Source organism: Phalangium opilio, unplaced genomic scaffold, assembly GCF_054372755.1.
Source record: "Phalangium opilio isolate 3A_F unplaced genomic scaffold, DU_Popi_V2 ptg000013l_1, whole genome shotgun sequence".
Classification (NCBI taxonomy): domain Eukaryota; kingdom Metazoa; phylum Arthropoda; class Arachnida; order Opiliones; family Phalangiidae; genus Phalangium; species Phalangium opilio.
Genome location: NW_028324148.1, coordinates 14899604 through 14922480, shown reverse-complemented (window position 1 = coordinate 14922480; position 22877 = coordinate 14899604). Strand labels below are relative to the sequence as shown.

General features: G+C 37.4%; 2 protein-coding genes across 6 annotated transcripts in view; one reads left to right on the top strand and one right to left on the bottom strand.

Moving 5' to 3' along the window:
* Positions 1-4968, top strand: part of LOC149709471 (palmitoyltransferase ZDHHC6-like) — a 60813-nt gene extending 55845 nt beyond the window's left edge. For both annotated transcript variants that reach the window (XM_089864851.1, XM_089864850.1), the window contains exons 3-8: positions 33-281; positions 364-495; positions 1622-1675; positions 1748-1930; positions 1999-2236; positions 3511-4968. In XM_089864851.1, coding sequence (XP_089720977.1) covers positions 33-281; positions 364-495; positions 1622-1675; positions 1748-1930; positions 1999-2236; positions 3511-3617 — 963 coding nt within the window. In that variant the 3' untranslated portion in view covers positions 3618-4968. The remainder of the gene's footprint in view (positions 1-32; positions 282-363; positions 496-1621; positions 1676-1747; positions 1931-1998; positions 2237-3510) is intronic.
* A 3039-nt stretch (positions 4969-8007) lies between these two features.
* On the bottom strand, positions 8008-20546 carry LOC149709470 (serine/threonine-protein kinase DCLK1). 4 transcript variants are annotated; one of them, XM_089864847.1, is made up of 14 exons: positions 20257-20544; positions 17547-18063; positions 16313-16693; positions 16137-16233; positions 14971-15135; positions 14800-14867; positions 14444-14719; positions 14233-14352; positions 13571-13851; positions 13260-13434; positions 13090-13170; positions 12898-12964; positions 12585-12698; positions 9996-10135 (listed from the first exon to the last, which is right to left on the bottom strand). In XM_089864847.1, the coding sequence occupies exons 2-13, from the start codon at positions 17958-17960 to the stop codon at positions 12634-12636; spliced, it is 2190 nt and encodes a 729-aa protein (XP_089720973.1). In that variant the 5' UTR covers positions 17961-18063; positions 20257-20544; the 3' UTR covers positions 9996-10135; positions 12585-12633. The 4 variants fall into 4 exon arrangements, with proteins under 4 accessions (XP_089720970.1, XP_089720973.1, XP_089720972.1 ...); XM_089864846.1 differs by lacking the exon at positions 9996-10135 and adding an exon at positions 11311-11735 and having other exon boundaries at positions 20257-20543; XM_089864844.1 differs by lacking the exon at positions 12898-12964 and having other exon boundaries at positions 8008-10135; positions 20257-20546.
* Between the last annotated feature and the right edge of the window lie 2331 nt (positions 20547-22877).

Sequence of the window (22877 nt, the reverse complement as noted above, 5' to 3'; positions counted from 1 at the left end):
AAGGCTTAAGAATTTATTCTATATTTAATAAGGATGACGAAACAAATATTCCAAAATTGCAACTTTGTGTTTTATGTGATGGTTACAAACCTCCGCGCGCTCATCATTGTCGCAAGTGCAATAGATGCGTCATGAAAATGGACCATCATTGTCCTTGGATAAATAATTGTTGCGGACATCATAACCACGCCCATTTTTCCCTTTTTCTATTCTTCGCCCTTTTCGGTTCGATACAAGCCACAATCTATCTTAGTTGGGGACTCTACCGAGCCTTTAACTATGTAAGACATATGGCTTCTGAAACAATTTCAAAGCTATAGTTTTGATTGAATTTTGTTGGTTAAGGAAAATGTTCTATTACAGAGATATTACGTTTATTATATGAGCAACCGAAACCTCTTATACTTTTCCTTGTATCATCTGGTCTTCACCGTTTTTAGTTTAGGACTTGCCATTGGTGTTGTCTTAGCCCTTGGTGGCCTTCTATACATTCAGGTCAGTGGGTTAAAACCTTAATTACTAGAGCCCTGGTTGACGTAGAACCAAGTTATTGGTACCATTGAACAGAGGACAATTACCTCTATAACATCTTCAAAGCATTTCCCTGTGGCATTTAAAATGCCAAAGTTCTGAGCTCCCAAAGTTTGTCAATTCGTCAATATTCTGATCTTCCCTACTAGGTCTAAAAATGATTTTTCATTAAAACCTTAATTATTCGAGCCCTGGTTGACGTAGAACCAAGTACTTGGTACCATTGAACAGAGGACAATTGCCTCTATCTTACCCCCAAAGCATTTCCCTGTGGCCTTTAAAATGTTTAAGTTCTGAGCTCCCGAAGTTGGTCAATGTTCTGAACCCCGCCCTACTAGGCCTTAAAATGATTTTTCGTTACAACCTTAATTACTTAAGCCGTGGCTGACGTAGAGCCAAGTACTTGGTACCGTTGGATAGAGGACAATTGCCTCTATTATACCCTCAAAGCACAACCCTGTGGCGTTTAAACCGCCAGAGTTCTGATCTCCCGAAGTTCGTCAATATTCTGACCGAAAAATGGATTTTTTGTTAAAACCTTAATTACTCCTGCCCTGGTCGACGTAGAGCCAAGTACTTGATACCGTTGGACAGAGGACAATTGCCTCTCTAATACCCTCGAAGCATTTTGCCATGGCATATAAAATGCCAGAGTTCTGGTCTCCCGAAGTTCGTCCATTCGTCAATATTCTGACCTACGCCCTATTAGGCCTAAAAATGATTTTTCGTTAAAACCTTAATTACTTCGGCCCTGGTTGACGTAGAACCAAGTTATTGGTACCATTGAACAGAGGACAATTGCCTCTATGATACGCTCAAAGCATTTCCCTGTGGCATTTAAAATGCCCGAGTTCTGATCTCCCAAAGTTCGTCAATTCGTCAATGCTCTGAACTTCCCTACTAGGCCTGAACATTATTCTTCGTTAAAACCTTAATTACTCAGGCCCTAATTGACGTAGAACCAAGTTATTGGTACTGTTAGATAGAGGACAATTACATCTATCATATCCTCAAAGCGTTTCCCCCTATCATTTAAATTACCATAGGTATGACCTTCCAAAGTTAGAAATGATTTTACGTACTTGTTTAGATGAAAGCAATTTTGAAAAACGAAACGAACATAGAAACATGGATTGTTACTAAGGTACTTAATTAATTTCAACCCCAGTTAACACATTGCCCAAATAAAACCCGCCTTATTTATAAAAATATTCAGGCTAGAGGGCGTCCTAGACGGGAAGGTGAACCCGAGTTCATCTACCCTTATGACCTCGGTAGATGGCGCAATTTTAAATACGTCTTTTTTCGACCAAAAGAGTCGAACGAAGACAGTTCTAATTCCACAACAAACGGCATCTCGTGGCCTGTTGTTTCCGGTTGTGATCAATACACGTTAACTGTAAGTTAATGTTAATGTTTTAAGGTCAAAGGGTAACCTTAGCTCTAATTATTGTTGGGGTCTGTTAGGTTGAGCAGCTTGTTCAGAAACGCATGAAACAAGCAATCTCTCAACGCTACACCGTAATCAAAGATTACTCTGGTTCGATATTTCCCATATCAAAAGGGTTTAGGGTTTGTTGCAGTCCTCCTTGTAGTGACGAGCCGCGTATTGCCATTGCCAAGGGCGACTCGGTCGTTGTTACGAGGTGGAAAAGACATTGGCTTTATGGGGAAAGATGCGTAAAGGATAGAGTCTCTGATTCAGGTGAGAGGTCGTATGTTAAACGGGTATTCGCTGGTGTGCTTGGTCACTGTTTGTAACTAAGATTGTGGGTGTGGTCTATTCGAATTTGAAGTGACTTGTGAGCAAGAGTGATCGGTCAATGTTTAGAAATGCTTGTGAGTGTTGTCGATCAGTGTTTAGAAATGTTTGTGAGTGTTGTCGATCAGTGTTTAGAAATTCTTGCGATTGTGATCGATTAATGTTTGGGAAACGCTCGCGATTGTGATCGATTAATCTTTAGGAAATGATCGCGATTGTGATCGATTAATCTTTAGGAAATGATCGCGATTGTGATCGATTAATGTTTAGGAAACTCTCGCGATTGTGATCGATTAATGTTTAGGAAACTCGCGATTGTGATCGATTAATGTTTAGGAAACTCTCGCGATTGTGATCGATTAATGTTTAGGAAACGCTCGCGATTGTGATCGATTAATGTTTAGGAAACTCTCGCGATTGTGATCGATTAATGTTTAGGAAACGCTCGCGATTGTGATCGAGTAATGTTTAGGAAACGCTCGCGATTGTGATCGATTAATGTTTAGGAAATGCTCGCGATTATGATCGATTAATGTTTGGGAAATTCTCGCGAGTGTGATCGATTAATGTTTAGGAAACGCTCGCGATTGTGATCGATTAATGTTTAGGAAATGCTCGCGATTGTGATCGATTAATGTTTAGGAAATGCTCGCGATTGGGATCGATTAATATTTAGGAAACTCGCGATTGTGATCGACTAATGTTTAGAACAGCACGGTTGCGTGTATGATCGACCATTGTTGAGAACCGCGCGTTTGCGTACATGATCTGTCAATTTTTAGAACCATCCGTTTGCGTGCATAATCGATCAATGTTTAGAACAGCAGGGTTGGGTTTATGATCGATCAATGTTTAGAACAACAGGTTGGGTTTATGATCGATCATTGTTCAGAACTGCGCGTTTGCGTGCATGATCGATCAATGTTTAGAACAGTATGGTTGGGTTTATGATCGATCATTGTTAAGAACCGCGCGTTTGCGTGCATGATCGATCACTTTCTAAGGAAAGATTGCGAGTATGATCCATCAGTTTATAATCGCACTTGAGCATTGATCAGTTTAGAATCATAAGTTCGCGAGTATGGTCAGTCAGTTTTGAACCACAGTCAGTTTTAAAACGCTAGCGATCATCGATCAGTTTAGAAACGCTTGCATGTATAATAAATTAATATTAAGCTTAAATCACTAAATATGAAAATATCCACCATTTGTTTAAGGTGTTGTGATTGTGGACAATCCTAAGGGATGGTTCCCGCGAATTTGCGCGGCCGAATTTGAAACTCCACCATCGGAGGATTCCGAGAATTCCAAGAAAGACTTATAGTGTTTTTTATTTTTAAAAACAAAGAAAAGAGTGCCTGAGTTTTTAGTGTCAATGATGAGTGCTTGTAAAGTGCCGGTGATCAACCAATGAATTAACCAATCACGAGGAAGATACGCTCGTATTTTTAGACGAAAAACTATTTTACTCACCAAAATTTACGTAATATCAAATTCCTACCATTAACGGTGCAATGGTATGTAAAACTATGAAAAGAACGACCTGGAAATTAAAGGGAATATAACAGCTTTAATCTTAAAGGTTCGATAGCTGTTATATTCCCTTTAAATTAGAAATGAAATAACAAATTAGGGACAATAGACTGGATGGCTACTGGAGTCTTAGCCAATTGGTTTTTGTTTTACTTCCACTCGTTATTATAGTGACGTCACACTGCCGCCATCTAGTGTCCCTTTAAAGAATAATTTTCACACTATTTACTTTACACATAAATTGGTGCTCCGACTAACTACATAAATAATTTCTTAATGTGATGAAAGTTAATGTTAATAAGACTTAATTAATATTATATTTAATACCCCAAAAGTTGACTGGCAATGATAGTACTTACTCAAAATGTGACTTCGAGGCGAAGGTTAAGGTAGTTCGTCTGCTACAGAAATATTTGCCAAGGCTTAGCGACAAAGGCTTATCTTTGACTCGGGAAGTTGTTTTTCATGGCTGACTTCTATTACCACATATTCTGGAGTCTTGAGGTAATTTTGTCTGCTTAGAAAATATTGGCCAAGGCTTAGATACTCAGATTCTCGAGATTATGAAATGTTGGCCAAGGCTTAGTAACAAGGGCCAGCAAATACTCCAGGATCTTATCACTGGTAGTGATTATGTATTGGCCTCTATGATCATAGATTCTCAAGCGTTAAGGTAAAGGTAGGTCGTCTGGTTAGGAAATATTTGCCAAGGCTTAGTAACAAAGGCTTAAGTTTGACTCTGGAAGTAGTTTATAATATTCATGGCTGACTTCTATTATCAGGTGTTCTGGAGTCTTGAGGTAATTTTGTCTGCTTAGAAAATATTGGCCAAGGCTTAGATACTCAGATTCTCGAGATTATGAAATGTTGGCCAAGGCTTAGCATAGAGGAGCTTACAGTGAACACAAATGTTTTGGGTCAACTTTATGGGGTATTGTGTAAAGACTGTTATAATTTTGTCAAGAAAAATGCGCAAAAGTTAGACTAGATCATGAACACGAAATGAGATCACTTCCAAATATAAGCCTATAAAATTTAAATGAATTAATCAACGAGTGACAAATTTTGTAACTTAAGTTACATTTACTAAATGTATTTGTAAATGATGATTCCAAAAAGAAAAAAAGATACACTTTAGAGGTATTTAAAACATTTTTACTTTCAAATGATATCCATTGCATACAAAATGGCAGCCAAGGTAAGTTTATTTAATAATCAAAGGTATGTTGTGACGTCAGACGTCCATATTTCTTACTCACGCCTTTTGAAGTACTGTAGGCCTATCTCAAAACAATGGGGAACAAAATGGCGGCTGCATATTGCAATCAACGTTGTTAGATGGAAGCACTAATGCTTTAAAAAAGACTAGTACACTATCAAATTTATTTATCCAATCAGAAATAAAATTTATAGTTATATATATATTTATCAATTAGACATACTAAATAGACCAATAACACCCCTTAATGGCGGAAAATATGGCAAACAACATTCCATTTTGTATGGTGTTATCTACGTGTTTTATTACATAAACAAGATGGCCCCGGCCAGTATATACTTTTTCTACCAATTCTTCGTGTCACGTGTTTGTGGGGGAGCCCTATTCCACTGTAAAGAACATAAATTAAATCTCTGTTTTAGTTTTACTATTCAGATGTGCTAGATTCCATTTTGGGTTACTGGGGTTAGGTTTTCTTATATCTAAGTGTTTTATTACATAAACAACAAGATGGCCCCGGCCAGTTTATACTTTTCTAGATATTCTACGTGAAATCCAAGTTTGGTTAGAGAATTAAAAGTATAGTAAACAAAATAAATGCAACATTGGGGTTTTTACAATTTAAATGCGGTAGAATGCATTTTGGTTACTTTTTATCTACGGTTTTGTTACATAACAAAACGTAGCTTTTACACTATTTTGTCTGTTACGTGTTTGTGGGTCGGGCCGCGTACACTAAAAACAAATTTGATTAGGAAACCAATTGTTTTTCCATTTCAATCCATGCATTAAATAAAATAAATACGTTGTTTACTATCGTATTAAAAACAAATTAAGTTCGCCATTAAAGGGGTGATATTGATAAATTTTTAATTCTCATTCTTACTTTCGCGTTAGTTCTAGACTATTTAGGAACACACTACGTTTTAATTTAAAAATATAATCTTCATTAATCACCGTACATATTATGACCTTACTCGACAATCGTATACAAGTATCAAAAAGGGGCGGGGCAACTTCACTAACTACATCTTTGGTTGTATTGTAGAACTATTAATTTTCTTTACACTAGACTATATCTAAAGGTTTACAATTCATTCTAAGTATATTTAAAATATTTATGAAATTCATTCACTTTGGTATATTTCTCGATCCAATCTGTCCCCATCTTCGTTTACATTGTCAGACTGGCAAGTACAGTTTATTTTCAAGTGTAATTTGATTGGCAAGTTGGTTAAAAGGAATATAGTTGGCTTTATTAGCGAATCGATATTTATAAGAAATATCGATAATTTTAATGTAATAATATTTATATAGGTGGCGTTTGAAATCAGGGATTAAAGGAGGTGGTTTACGCAGGAGGTCTAGGATATTTTTGGCTGGGGGGAGGGGTTTAAAATCTATTACGCTATATTTTGAGTCGGGAACTTCACTAATGTCAAGCTCAAAATTCAAGGTCGGCATTACGCTGAATACAAGGTCGGAATTACGCTAAATTCAAGGTCGGAATTACGCTAAATTCAAGGTCGGAATTACGCTAAATTCAAGGTCGGAATTACGCTAAATTCAAGGTCGGAATTACGCTAAATTCAAGGTCGGAATTACGCTAAATTCAAGGTCGGAATTACGCTAAATTCAAGGTCGGAATTACGCTAATATCAAGGTCGGAATTACGCTAAATTCAAGGTCGGAATTACGCTAAATTCAAGGTCGGAATTACGCTAAATTCAAGGTCGGAATTACGCTAAATTCAAGGTCGGAATTACGCTAAATTCAAGGTCGGAATTACGCTAAATTCAAGGTCGGAATTACGCTAAATTCAAGGTCGGAATTACGCTAAATTCAAGGTCGGAATTACGCTAATTTCAAGGTCGGAATTACGCTAATTTCAAGGTCGGAATTACGCTAATTTCAAGGTCGGAATTACGCTAATTTCAAGGTCGGAATTACGCTAATTTCAAGGTCGGAATTACGCTAATTTCAAGGTCGGAATTACGCTAATTTCAAGGTCGGAATTACGCTAATTTCAAGGTCGGAATTACGCTAATTTCAAGGTCGGCATTACGCTAATTTCAAGGTCGGAATTACGCTAATTTCAAGGTCGGATTTACGCTAATTTCAAGGTCGGATTTACGCTAATTTCAAGGTCAGAAACTGCGCTTAAATCGACATTTCAAGCGACTGTAGGGAATTAAGGGTTAAATAATTAAACTAGGTTTCTTTCGCGCACGTAAACAATATTTTCGGGTTCCTATAAGTAATAAGCAACGAAGTCTAAACACGTTGAGCTCCGTTAAGCAACGTGACGTAATAGACTGATCGGTTTTGTAAAAACCTTTCATAATATCGTCTACTACTACTTACGCCTACAAATTAGCGCGTTTCGTAGCCAGTTACTTCGTTGAGCATTGGCTTGCAAACGTGACGTCAAAACCGGTCAACTTAACGCGTTCATAGTAAATGTACGTGTGCTTCGTTGGACATTTTTTTTAAATTGTTGCGCTCTTTAGATCTTATGACGCCATTAAATATATTTGTCTTTCGATTCTTATCAATATCGTTCAAAGCTACCTTTGGATGGTCAAATAGTTAACTTGATTGCTTCCCATAATACCTTTCGTTTCAATATATTTAATTAATTTACTAATTAGTACGTATTAAAAACAATTACACGCTATATTAATTTAGTCCTATCTCTACTTTAAATTTGAATATTTTCTAGGTTATGTTAGTTAAGTGTTATCACAAAAATGTTACCAATGCCGACAGGGCTCGTAGGGCTAATAATATTCTTGGCCCTTGGCTCGTGTTACCGGCAGCTTCGCGACATGAAATATTCATGGTAATTTAAGAATAAATTCATGGCGTTTCAGAGTTGCAAAAATTAGAATTAATTTAAAATTGATTTTGAAATAAATATGAAAGTATTTAGACAGAAAGTATAGAGACAGAAAGAAATTATTTTCAAAATAAAACTGTGACGGCATTTTGATTAAAATAAGTTTGGTGACGTCACAGTTGAAAGTTACGCTATTTAAAATTGCAATCTTTTTATAAATAATATATAATTGAGAAAATATTAATTAGTTGTAGCTTAAAAACTTAATTTAATGATGTTAATTAGATTGTTTCATTAGTGAGAATTAAATCAGTTCAAATTAATACTAATTATGTACAATAACGATAATAGAGATCAAATTAACGTAACATAACAATAAGTATAACACTAAAATGAAATATTTTAATGATAAGTGTCATACTTATTGTTATTATGCAATTTATTTTGGTGCTATGGACATAAAATTTTACCTTATTATATTTATAACCTTTCAAGCTATTCACCGTCACCAACACATTATATTTTGAAATGTCTAAATTGTGTGTAAAAATTACTTAAAAGTGCCTTGCAATCGCGAAATACGAGAATCCACTTTATTCCCGATGCATGTGCCAAGGCTTATCTCGCGATTTTTTTACTGACAAATCCGGCAAAAAATTATGCGTCGTCTGCTTCAGAGTCCAAATAATATATTATATTTCGAGTCTGAAGCAACAGCCCACTCCATCACGCTTTGGCTGTGTTGAAGTCATAAATCACGGATAAGCCTCGGCACTCGCACCGGGAATAAGTTGGATTATGGTTGCTAGTCCTTTTAATGTCTTTTGGTCTTTGCTAAAATACTATTAGTAAAGCTTACGTCATCAAAAAATTGGGTATACTGTATATATATTTAAGGCAGGGATTAGTTTTTCTATCTATAAACGAGGAAGGCACTTGTTTAAGTGTATATTATATTATTGGTTAGATACGTCACGTGATTGGCTCGTAGTTGGCGCGCGTGATAGCTTGAGGGTTAATTTTTTTGTTGCAAAAAATGGCCGTTACTGATTACTTAATCGGACAGATACAATTACATAATGGTTTGCGTATTTGAACGCAGTCAATGGGGTAGTAGTTTCCAACTATAAAGTGTAGCCTTTCGAAGGTGCAGATATTAAGATTTTTCAAGTTTTCCCGCCGAAAAATCATGTTACGTATAAAATTAGGCTTAACGCCTAGAAATCAAATTGAAATTTAAATGTAGTCACGTGGCCTTTCGAAGGTTCAGATATTAAGATTTTTCAAGTTTTCCCGCCGAAAAATCATGATACATAATCATTTTAAAATTAGGCTTAACGCCTAGAAATCAAATTTAAATTAAAATGTAGTCACGTGGCCTTTCGAAGGCTCAGATATTAAGATTTTTCAAGTTTTCCCACCGAAAAATCATAATATAAATCATTTTAAAATTAGGCTTAACGCCTAGAAATCAAATTGAAATTAAAATGTAGTCACGTGGCCTTTCGAAGGCTCAGATATTAAGAATTTTCAAGTTTTCCCGCCGAAAAATCATGTTACGTAATCATTTTAAAATTAGGCTTAACGTCTAGCAATCAAATTGAAATTTGAACTTAAATGTAGTCACGTGGTACACGTTTTTCAGTTAATTCTTAAGCCGCCTTTTCACTAGACAGACGAACTATTTTCAACAGTATGAAAAATATCGAAAAGCAAAGTTGTTAAAGTGCTGTTAAATTATTCAAAACGTGTGTTAGGCATTTGCAAAAATGTTCAAAATTGTTTAAAAGTTAGTTTAAACGCCTTAAATTTTCAAATAATTTAATTAAAATTAATTGTAATCATTTTTCAACATCGAAACCACTACTACCCATTGACCTTCCTTGAACACGTAAACCACCACGTAGACTTATAGTTAAAATTCTAATTAGTATTTAATCTATGCTAAAACCATAGATATTTAGCGAATTAATTAATATTTTGGCATCGAATTTCTAATTGTAATTTTTCTATAGCACCAAGCATGTAACATAATAAAGTAGTGACATCTCCGTGTCTTTGACTGTACTACGTTCTATGGTGGTTAACATGGAGCGTCGCTACTCTGTTAATTGTTTTATTATACGATGGTTTTCACTTTAAGTGGCTGGAATATTTTGGGCATGCCACCGTTTATGGAATGGGCGCTTTTAAGGGAATCTTTGCTGGCTTTTTTGAACAAGAAGTTTAGCTCTTTGTCCATGGGGGCGCTCTGAAAGATAACACATTAACATGTACTACATATTAATGATTATGTTCCGCTAAATGCGCAAGTATTGCAACGTTTATTGCCATGCGCATGACGTGGATAGCCTATAGGGGAATGGGATACGTAAATTGTTAGAGCGACTTCTTTGACGACACAAAACTATAAAGGGTGCTAGGACTGAAGTGCAGCGCGTTCTGTGGTTGATTTTGAGTCGAAAGTGTTCTATGACATTTTGAGTCATAAGTGACATATCCTTAACAAGTTATGAATATGATCATTGGAGTGTTTTAAGGACTTAGCATATTTTACCATTGCTGCAATCGCTACAGCAATATGAGTGTTATCAAGAAGCGATATCTATAGTTTATTAGGGAGAAGGTATAAATTCGCCTGCACATTTCCATCTCTTTATCTCCAGTCCAAACGTAGCCTGTCCGGAGTTAATCCCCGCCCCCTCTAAATCACAACCAGCATCTCATTGGTTCTTGAAAACTCAAGTCAGCGCGACGCGAATGATAACGAAAATTACAGTCATATTTTCCGACTGAGGAGAGGTGAAATAGCCCGGCCTCCTTTTACGTCCCCCCCCTTGTATTTTGAAAGGGGGACTGGGACTATAGAGTGCTTTCAGAAGCGCCGGTGTGACGTCACCCATGCTGTTTTCCCATAAAGAAAAAACGGTAACTGTCATGGCCGCCCATTGCTAAAGGCAGACTCGTGACGTTTAACCTTGGATCTGACGTCACAACTGACAGCACTCTATGGCCCGCGCGAATACTTAGACATCTTATACCTTCTCCCTAGTAAACTAGATATCACTTCTTGGTGATATTGTGAGAAATTATTTATTGCCGTTACGAAGTGTCACACTTATGGAACATATCACTTATAAACTTATGATATTATTGATATTGTAAGCAATTCTTTAGGAGATTCTGAAGCTTTTCTACTTAAGCCTAGAATTAATTTGCAATTTGCTGCAATTGCTACGGCAATGCGTGATATGGTAAGCGACTCTTTGTTTTATCTAATGTAGGTACTTACTTTAGTATTTCGTCTGTTGAAAGTTTCAGACTTTTTAACGTTCTATGATACATAGATATATATAGGGGACAACAAATAAAATAAACACACAAATAAAATAAACAAAAATAAATAAAATAAACAACAAAACAAAAATAAATCGTAAAAAAAATTCTTTATGCAAATTAAATGTGAACACACTTCAAGCTTGAATACAAACAAATCACATTTCCAAATAATAATAATAATAACAAAATATAAAAAAAAAGATTGCAAAAATTTGCTCGTTAAATATAAATTGAAACTAATTTTTCAATAATATTAAAATTAAATACTTAATTTCTCTACTTAGCATTTATTAATTAATTAATACGCCAGCGTGTTAAGTTTAATTATTAACTAAGCATATTTTAAATCTAAATTTAAATCACAGCATCCAATGCTTTACTGTTTTATTTTATTTTATTTTTTTTGCCGTTAGTTGTGACTAGTAATATTTAAAAATATTGTGCCTTTTTTTACATAAAGCTCGAATTTAAATTAAATTACGTCCGAATATGTGAAAAAATAAGCCAATAAGCTAAAAGAAACGAGAAAGAAAAACACATGCGAAAACGTGTGTGAATTTTATTTTGATAATTCCGCGTAACATTATTTGAAATCGGAGTTTTTTACTTTTGCGATGATTCAGAGGCGCAAAAGTATTGCTTTGACCCATTCTGGCTGGTTTTATTTCAAAGAAACTTTTGCGAGTATCCATAGAGTAGCGTCAATAGGCCAAAAATGACATGTAGGGCGGGTTAAGGGGCACAGGCCCCCAGGCTCAAGGCTTGTTGGGGGCGCATTGTGTTAAACTATTCCCCCTACCATTATTTGCTGTTTATTTTTTTTCCGGCTAAAGGGGGCGCATATTATCTTGGGGGGGGGCAAAATTGCTTAATCCGGCCCTGATGACGCGTAAGCTATATTATTTGGGATATGGAATGGGAACGCGTCATGTTCCCGTTTATTACCCGTCGGTGGAGCTATAAGTCTCTCCAACTCTGTTTCGAACCTGTTTCTATGAGTAAAATGAACCATGCAGTCAAACCGATTGTTCAAAGTAATAAACAAGCGCCACCTATCGCCAATTCCACATTGGTTTCCCCGAAAAATAGGACTTTGACGTTATTTTTGGCCTACTGAGTGTCGATACTTGGTCTATAATTACTCTACTTAGGTTTGTTGCAAAATTAGAGCTCCAACCGTTATATTTTGAAAATGTTTTTACTTTTACGCGATTGAGAGGCGCAAAAGTATTGCTTTGACCCATTCTGGCTGGTTTTTTATTTCAAATCAGGTTAAACGCGTTTTAACACGAAAAATAGTAAACTTGAAATAGGTGTACTTGCAAATAAATATAAAACAACAAGGAAGTTGAATTACTTACAGCGATGAGGGCAATACCAGCCGTTTTGAGAGTCGATTTAGGTTTGCGTTCAAAGTGCATGCTTAATTTGCGTGAAACGCTCATTTGCGTGTCGATTGCGGGCATACTCTCCTCCTATTGGTTGGTTACCGAAATAAAAGAAAGTAGACAAAACACAGTGTCAACAAAAATACCGTGATTTAGCTCGAATGAAACGGAAATTTAAAACTACGCCTCTAATAGCAATTTAAGCTTGAAAAATTGAAACTAAATTAAATTTAAAAGCATGCGGGATTTAAAAATAATAATAATTAAAAACTGAACCAAAAACAACCTGGGCAAACTTTATTATTTAATCTCTTTTTTGATTTGGACGAACAAAATTCAGAGAATTTGCAAGACTGAAAACGGAAAAAAGTTCGGAGAAAAAATTCTTTTACCAAATTATACATTAAGCTTGATTAAAAGTAACTGATTTAGTAAATTAACTTAAATAAACTAACTAACAACATATTAATTAACTTACAGCGACCCATGGATACGCTAGAACTTCTTCAGCAGAGAATCTCTCTTGAGCGTCTACTTGTAGCATACATTTAATTAGATCCTGCAAAGAAATGGTTCCAAAAGTTTAAATTTTGTAAAAAAAAACATGCGCAAGAACTTAAAAATTAACTTTTGCGCAATAATATTTACTTTGGCTGATTGCGAAATATCGTCCCAATACGGTGACGTAAATTCGAAACTTCCGGCCAGAATTTGATCAAACAATTCCTCTTGATCATTGGTATGACTAACGAAAGGTGGGAATCCGCATAATAGGATGTAAGCTATGACACCAGCGGCCCAAATATCCACTTTAACACCGTAACTAATTAAAATAGTAAAAATTGTGGTCTAATTATCATAAATGGTTTTGAAAATCCATGATAATCCCTGCTCATTTAAGCTTTTTTAAATGTAGTCCGAATTTTGACACTAGATGGCGCTATATTATGTCGACTTACCCAGTTTCGGCTAGAATTTCGGGCGCTACGTAAGTCGGTGTCCCGCAAATGGTATACAAAGCTTGCGTCGCTTCAATAGCCAATCCAAAATCGCCGACTTTTAAGCTTTTGGAGCCATCAGGATGTTCGACAACCAATAAATTCTCGGGTTTAATATCTCGATGTACGATATTATTCGAGTGTAAGTAGTTTAAGGCGCTGCCCAAATTGTACACCATCGCGCTCGCCGTCTTTTCTGAATACTTTGTGGCGCTTTGAATCGCATCGAACAAATCCCCTCCCTTTAACAAACAAATGAAGAAATAAGGTTCAGTTTTTGAAAAAAAAAGCGGGACCAAATAGGCCAAAACCGACGCCGAGTCGGGACCGAATTGGGGGCCGCGTCGGGACCAAAACCGAGGCCGAGTCGGAACCAAAACCGAGGCCGAGTCGGAACCAAAACCGAGGCCGAGTCGGAACCAAAACCGAGGCCGAGTCGGGACCAAAACCGAGGCCGAGTCGGGACCAAAACCGAGGCCGAGTCGGGACCAAAACCGAGGCCGAGTCGGGACCAAAACCGAGGCCGAGTCGGGACCAAAACCGAGTCCGACTCGGAACCAAAACCGACCGCCGACTCGGAACCAAATCAACGCGAGACGAGTAAAAATATTTCGTCAACTTACCTTAACCAATTCCATGACCATATACTGTTCCATGGGGGCATCAAATTCTTCCAGTAATTCGATTATATTAGGATGTTTAACCCACCTTAGTATCGAAACTTCACTGGTAATCATATGCTCCTTTAATATGCATAAATTAATTTTAATCAAAACTAACTATCCTAAATTAAAAAAAAAAAAAAAAAATCCCCACAAATTAACATTAACACACCTTTCCCTTGCATTTTGTTTTATCGATAATTTTTAAGGCGTATTCTTTCTTAGTTGACTTTTGAACGCACTGATACACCGTGGCGAAATTCCCGTCACCGATTAATTTCCCCACGATATAACCGTCAGTGATTTCACGAGGTAGAATGGGTGGTTGAGGAGGTTGCGATATGGATCCGTAGTAATTTTGTTGAGCCGTGAATCCATTTTGGTGCGATTGGTCACCACCGCCACCGCTACTGCTGTACGCCGCGTTGACGTTCCCATTCATTTGGCACTAAGTCCAAATATTGTGGGCAATTTCATTGTAAGTCGTTTTTCTTACGATAAGAGGGATCGTTCGACTCATGCACTCACCGGATTTTTTAAATTAACCCTTCTAAGCGATTTGGGAGACCCTGATATCGGTGATAAGTTACAAGAACCTTCATCAAAGATGATTAAGGTTGATTGGATTTAATTTTGGTTTAATTTAGTTAGGTTTTGTTTAGGTCTAAAAGGGGATTGGGGGTTGGGGTATGGGCTTACTATCAGCGGATGAACATCCCTGTAGGAAGCCTTGACGTTGTAAACTGCTGGGTGAGACGAGATTATTGCGTCGGTGATGGTGCGTAACATTGTAATTGTATCGTCGAGATTTTGTGACTATTGACGATAAACCGCCTCGTCCAATATTGCCAAGTTGTTTGCATTCTAGAAATTTTTATCGATTATATTCGCGATTTTCTATAATTTTGGTCTATTATATTTGTGTTTCTATAATTTGATCGATTATACTCGCGAGTTTCTATAATTTTGATCGATTATACTCGCGATTTTCTATAATTTGATCGAGTATTTTCGCGAATTTCTATAATTTGATCGAGTATTTTCGCGAATTTCTATAATTTGATCGAGTATTTTCGCGAATTTCTATAATTTGATCGAGTATTTTCGCGAATTTCTATAATTTGATCGAATATTATCGCGAATTTCTATAATGTTATCGGATATTATCGCGAATTTCTATAATTTTATCGGATATTATCGCGAATTTCTATAATTTTATCGGATATTATCGCGAATTTCTATAATTTGATCGGATATTATCGCGAATTTCTATAATTTTATCGGATATTATCGCGAATTTCTATAATTTTATCGGATATTATCGCGAATTTCTATAATTTTATCGGATATTATCGCGAATTTCTATAATTTGATCGGATATTATCGCGAATTTCTATAATTTTATCGGATATTATCGCGAATTTCTATAATTTGATCGGATATTATCGCGAATTTCTATAATTTTATCGGATATTATCGCGAATTTCTATAATTTGATCGGATATTATCGCGAATTTCTATCATTTGATCGAATATTATCGCGAATTTCTATCATTTGATCGAATATTATCGCGAATTTCTATCATTTGATCGAATATTATCGCGAATTTCTATAATTTGATCGAATATTATCGCGAATTTCTATAATTTTGATCGATTATACTCGTGTTTCTATAACTTTGATCGATCATGCACCTAAATCTTGATCGATTATGCGCGTGAAACGCTATAAATTTTAATCGCGTGTGCTAGCAAATACGATACGAAAATTTCTGACTTATCTAATGTACGTTGCTCGCGTACATTCGCCAAACTCTTTCAACGCGTTCTACGCCGAGCCCCAATGGTAAATACATCATAATTACCTTCAGAATCGAGATCAAAATCATCGTGCGAATACCTCTCGGTTCCATACGCTATAAAAACTTCCTCGTCATTAAAAAAATCAGCCAAAGCCGATACCTACAAAAATGGTTGGTAAATTGCAATTAACCAAATTGCAATTGACAAATAAACTACACAAGTGGCAGCGGCATCGCACCTGTTTCCCGCCTAAGGTGAAGACTTTGCGAACAGCGCCCGTATCTAATTTGATTGCATTAGTTATATCATTGAGCACTTGATCGAAGGAACGAGCCGTTTTCTTGTTCAATAGAATACGAACGGCTTTACGCGGCTTGACGCCGTTTCTAAAGACAGTCACGAGTTTTGGACGCACAAAGTCCGTCGTTTCTTTAGCGGGGGGAGATTGCAAAGGGGAACTTTCGCACAAAACCGATTCTTCGCGATTTGTGGCGCGACTCCATTGAGGTTTCTCGTTACAATCGTAATTGTGTTTGACGAAATTGTCCGTTGAGGAACACACGTACGAACAACCTTCCTCCATTTGATCCAAACTCGTGATCTTATCGCGACCGTCGATCTGTAATTTTGGTCGTAACAGGAAAGCCATAAGTCACCAGGAATCATATCTTTTCCATGTTAATATCTATGCGGGTTTTGTGGGCGGGGCTTGGGTGCGTCATAATTCTGACGTCTTTCTAACTATGATTTAATTGGATGATCGTTGTTGCCTTATATTCCTAGAGCAACGGCAATAGAGCTATCTCAGTAGTCTTAGTGTGACGTCACCCATGCTATTTGCCCATAGAACCAATAACCAAAGTGGTATCAATTAAATATGGCCGCCCACTGTTAATTCTAAGACTGTGACGTGTTTTACCTGGGCACTGACGTCACAACTAAGATAGCTCTATAAATTCGCGATGCCATATGACTATGTTGCGCAATGTTCAACGCGCAAAGAGATTAATTATTCGCAAGGTAAAATTCGTCCTATCGTCTGCTACCACGAACTTTCACGTGACGTCACACCCTCGGCGACAATATAGAGAGAGGCCAAAGGGGTGTAGTTTAATATGGCTCCTCTCTTTTCCACCAAAATGGTGGCAAACTTTACGAAGTGGATGCCTTGCAAGGGGATGCAGCTGATTGGCTTAGCGGAGGCTTGACGCTTAATGGGGGGATATTTTCAACCCTTTGCCCCCACTCCCTATTGGAAGTCGCCAGCTCAGGCCATACCATTCAGACTACCAATATTAACGTCACGTCACTGTAGCTCCTCCCCTCTCAGTATATACCACTCTATATAATGATTAATCTAACTCCTCCCTCAAAGCCCGCCTAGATACTTGGAGCCTACACAATGATTCCTAGTAGCTGTATGTATTCCTGGACATAACGATAAGAAGCTGATGAAAGCCGTGGGTATTTACCTGAAAAATGTGTCTAACTCCTTTTGGAAGATTAACTTGATCCACTAGAATCCTGGTGAGATCTTCTAGTAAAGCTTCGAACGTCCTTACGCGTTCCATTGACAATGCGTACACGAGACCCTTGAAAAACTTGTCACCATTGCGATAGAACTTTAATTTCTTGGCCTTTTTTTCTTGACTAAGTTTTTGTAAGCTTGTTCGCGTCACGCTGTGAGCGCTGTGACTCGGACTCAATCTGCCATTGCTGATGGACGTTGTCCGGTCACCGTTATTGCTCCCCGCGCTCCCCGTACTGCGACTACTCGCTGAACTTTCGCCTCGTTGCTGAGGTTTCTTCGAACCAGAGTCACTTAGAGTCAAGGAACCGTTTAAACGAGGTGGTGTCGAAAATGACTCCGAACACAAGGTTTCCATTTTGATTTAAGGAATTTTAATTGCTGACGCGGGTTTTTAATTTTAATTATTATATTTATTTTTCTAATTTTAATTTCCGTACAGTGTGTTGTGGAAATATCCCCTGGAAATAATGTACATTTACTTTATGGGATTATGTTTAATTAGTTAGTGTTAGTTTTGTGTTGTTTATTTGAAAACGATAGAATATGGTAAATTGTGTGATTTTTATAAGTATGGGTACTATAGTACAGGAACAATGTGGAAATGTGATAATCTGGGCACTATAGCGATGTCTAAAATATGGTATTATGTAAATCGGGACACTATAGTATGGGGACATTGTGGAAAATGTAAATCGGGGCACTATAGAGCTTGGAAAATTATTGTTTTATGTGAATCACGGCACTATAGAGCTTGAAAAATTATGGTATTATGTAAATCGGTACACTATAGTATGGGGACATTGTGGAAAATGTAAATCGGGGCACTATAGTATGGGAATGTTGTGGAAAATGTAAATCAGGGCACTATAGTATGGGGACATAGTGGAAAATGTAAATCAGGGCACTATAGTATGGAAACATTGTGGAAAATGTAAATCAGGGCACTATAGTATGGGGACATAGTGGAAAATGTAAATCAGGGCACTAAAGTATGGGGACATAGTGGAAAATGTAAATCAGGGCACTAAAGTATGGGGACATAATGGAAAATGTAAATAAAGGCACTATAGCGATGTCAAAAATATGGTATTATGTATATCGGGGCACTATACTATGTGGAAATTATGGCATTATGTAAATCGGGGCACTATAGTATGGCTACATTGTGGAATATGTAAATCGGGGCACTATAGTATGAGGACATAGTGGAAAATGTACATCAAGGCACTTTAGCGATGTCAAAAATATGGGATTACGTAAATCAAGGTACTATAGTAAGGGCACATTGTAGAAAATGTAAATTAGGGCACTATAGAGCTTGGAAAATTATGGTATTATGTGAATCACGGCATTATAGAGCTTGGAAAATTATGGTATTATGTGAATCACGGCACTATAGATGGGAACATCGTGGAAAATATAAATCAAGGCACTAAAGTATGAAGACAGTGGAAAATGCAAATAATGGCACTATAGCGATGTCAAAAATATGGGATTATGTAAATCAGGTTACTAAAGTAAGGGCACATTGTGGAAAATGTAAATCCGGGCAAAATAGTATGGGCACATTGTGGAAAATGTAAATCGGGGCACTATAGAGCTTGGGAAATTATGGCATTATGTAAATCGGGGCACTATAGTATGGGGACATTGTGGAAAATGTAAATCGGGGTACTACAGTGATGGCAAATTGTGGGATTATGTAAATCAGGGCACTATAGCGATGTCAAAAATATGGGATTATGTAAATCAGGGCGCTATAGTATGGGCACAATGTGCAAAATGTAAATCAGAGCGCCATAGTATGGGCACATTGTGGAAAATGTAAATCAGAGCACTATTGTGATGCAAAATTGTGGGATTAGGCAAATCGGGGCATTGTAGTATGGCAACATTGTTGGAAATGTAACTCCGGGTACTATAGTGATGGAAAATAGTGAGATCATGTAAATCAGGGCACTATAGTATGGGAAATTGTGAAAAATTAAAATTGGGGGATATACTACAGTAAAAAATTAGCCAAATATAAATCTGGGCACTATAATAGTGAAAACATTGTGGCGACTATAAATATGGGGATCACTACTATAAGAAAATTATGAAACCTTGTAAATTGGATGCTAAAGTACAGGAAATTAGAAGAAATACACGAAATTGTAAACATCTGGGGCACAATTATATAGGAAAATTGTGGGATTGTAAACATGTGGGCGCTATAGTATAAAAACATTCAGGGTTGTGTAAATCTAGGCGCTATAATTTAGTTAAATTGTAGAATTTTATAATGATTTTAAGTAATGATAAATTAACATGCAAAAAAAGGCCATACACATAAAAATTCATTATAAAAACCATTTTTCGGCATAACCCGCAGATAATAATCTCGGAGCAGGTGCAAACGTGCAATATGATTATGCTATTCAACTATTGTAAACGGTCCGATTAGTCAATAGTGATTTCCTATACGATTTCGTACACTAATGTATTGCGAGGCATAATGTAACCTTATTATTAAAATAATTTCAACACGGAGATCCCGAAATTTATACTTAAATCTATATAATTACATTGAAAACAACGGCAAATAGGCTTAGCTACTTATTTTCCCACGTTAAAAGAAAACAATCAAGCTGCAAACATAAGTGATTTACCTGTATGTTAGGGGAGTTTTCCCGCTGTTTTTATCAACATTACGCGGATTTTTTATTGTTCAAATGTTAATTTACGCGGTATCCATTTTTGTTCACGAATTAATTTCTTAAATTTAAAGAAATTTTCAAGGAAAGATCATTTTAATTTTTGTTATTTCCTGCTCGTTTCGCTTTGCTGTCAGCGCACAATTTTCGAAGCATACCTTCTAGCGCGCTGGCAGCCAGTGGAGGCCACCGCCACAGTGAGCAAGCATCACGGGGGAGAGAGCACGGGCGGGAAAAATACATTGAGACACAAGGGTGGGATTAGAGTAATTATAGACCGAGTAGCGCCGATTGGTGAAATTCGACGTCACAGATCAAAGGTTTCATCTACGGCGGTGCACGCATTTTGTTTCGCGTGTACGTGAATAGATGGCGTTATACACTCCCTCCATCAGTTCGGAACTGAAGAACTGATTTGAATCGATCTAAATCCCACAATCCATATGTCGTCTGCTTTTGTTTCATGTAATAGGAAAAAGTACGTTAACGTTTAAGCTAAGGCAAGGCAACGGGTAATATAGGCGGCAATGGTAGGTAACATGAAGGTATGTATATATATGTAAATGTATTTTATCCATTAACTGAGTACACCAACAATGTGTTTATGTATATACTATTTATTCGTGTAGTGAAGAATAGGTACACCTTTGAGCGTTTTCGTTACATGCTTCGCTCGTATATGAACACGGGTACGTACATATTTCGCTATTGCCTTCGATCTTACACTGCAACACTCGCGAAAGATGTGTCTGTACCTGTCTGTATAGTCATGAACTGACTTGGAAAATACATTAAAAGGATCGGTTACTGTATCTAGGTTATCTAAATGTTTCTCCCTCAAACATTCTTCGCAGGACGTAATAAACTTGAGGAATAACGTTGATGGCTGTTTGAGGTTTCCGAAAGCTTTGTTTCCAGCATGAATTGCATCAGGATGCAGGGTATGGTTAGATTGGGGGTCGCAAATGCTATCGAAACATTGACAACACACCTTGTTTTCAAGTGAAAAGCAAATGTAGCCTGCTAGATAGTAGACTGACATACTGTCTAATGTTACAGGTATATCTATTGGGTTAGTGCTAGTAAGCCCTAGAGTGTCAACAATAAATCCCAGGCTATCAGGACCATTACACGCGTGCATATCATATGATCTACTTAAGTAACATTCATCCTCAGGCGAAATATCACCTTCCATGACGTCTACTTGGAGGAATGCGTTATCGGGATCAGGTAATTGATGCGAGTCATCCGCCTCTTGGTATCTTTCAAAGACTTCCAGTAATTCACGCTGAGCATCTGGAATGCGTTCTGTATCAGGCATATGCAGGACAGGATGTAGTTCTTCAACGACATTGCAGGCAAACATGGTATCCGTTGCATTACAACTCACATTATTGTCAGAGGGTACTGTGACACTATCACGTTCCAAAGGCTCATGAAGGTTGCAATGTCTACGAGACACTGGTGGTTTTACTATGGTAGTCAAAATGTCTGGTGAGATATATTCCTGCAGTTGTTTAATAAGCAATATTCGTAATCGCTGTCTAAATGCCTTTGCTGTAGGGTATCTATTTCCTCTGTCACGTATACGACCGAACAAACTCTCTAAGGCGTTTTGATTGAATCGTCCTGGCATGATATATGTAAACCCATCCTGTCTTAGGTACTCGTCTAAGTGAAGTATTGATATTGTTGACATTATTAACCCTGTCTGACACGGTTTCCAAGAACGCCCGATTTGTATGCGTTCAATGATGGACATTACTTCTTGTAGCAGACGTCTTCTCTCTACATTTAAGGCCTTGCTCTTGCAACAACCTCGCATGATTGCAAACCAATTGCACATCAAACGGCAGAACCAAGCAGTTGTCTTCGCAGCTTGGTCAAGCCTATTTACCTGCACAAGTGTTTCCAAGGCCGCAGCTGTGGAGCTACTTAAGACGTCTTGCGCAAGTGGAACCCTCATTTTTTGGTAATGCGATGGATTTACATGTGTCGCGGTCAGTTTTGGTGCCAATTTTAATTCAGACGTTGATTGCAGGTTCACAAGTTCCCTTATGTACTTCACATCAACGGTGTCACTTGGAAGGTCATATTGAGCTACAATATCGGGTGGTATTTTCATGGTGTTGTTCAAGAGCGCTGTTCTAATATTCTTGAACACATGGGGTGGATCAGCCATCACATAAATGTCTTTACTTGGTTTGCATGGGTGAGGAAATGTGTTTCGTCTCTCATGTGCATTAACCTTGATCCCCATAAGATTTAAACTTCTAAGGTTGTTGGGACCCATGTCACTCACTAGTGAAACCACTTGCAGGCCAATATTGTCAAGAGCTTTGATACAGTCCATGATTAATTGTGTTTGATCTCGTCCATTGACACTGTTTCCTGTTAGGTGGTACGCCAAAATATATTTCCACTTTTGACTAGCGGAGCGTACCATTATCACAGCAGCATGGGTAGCCTTGTTGTCTCCTGGAAGGGTTGCGTTACCAATTACTTGTTTCAGCCCAGCATCGTATTCAAGCGCTTGCCTAATCTGGATCTCGTCCACCAGTATGACCACTTTCCGT

Excerpts from the sequence above, each read along its gene's own strand:
- LOC149709470 (XM_089864844.1), bottom strand. The coding sequence starts at position 17,960 with ATGGAAACCTTGTGTTCGGAGTCATTTTCGACACCACCTCGTTTAAAC. Across the intron at positions 15,136-16,136 it reads TTTTGATCTCGATTCTGAAG|AATGCAAACAACTTGGCAAT; the intron begins GTAATTATGATG and ends AAAAATTTCTAG. Across the intron at positions 14,868-14,970 it reads GGGATGTTCATCCGCTGATA|GTTCTTGTAACTTATCACCG; the intron begins GTAAGCCCATAC and ends TCTTTGATGAAG.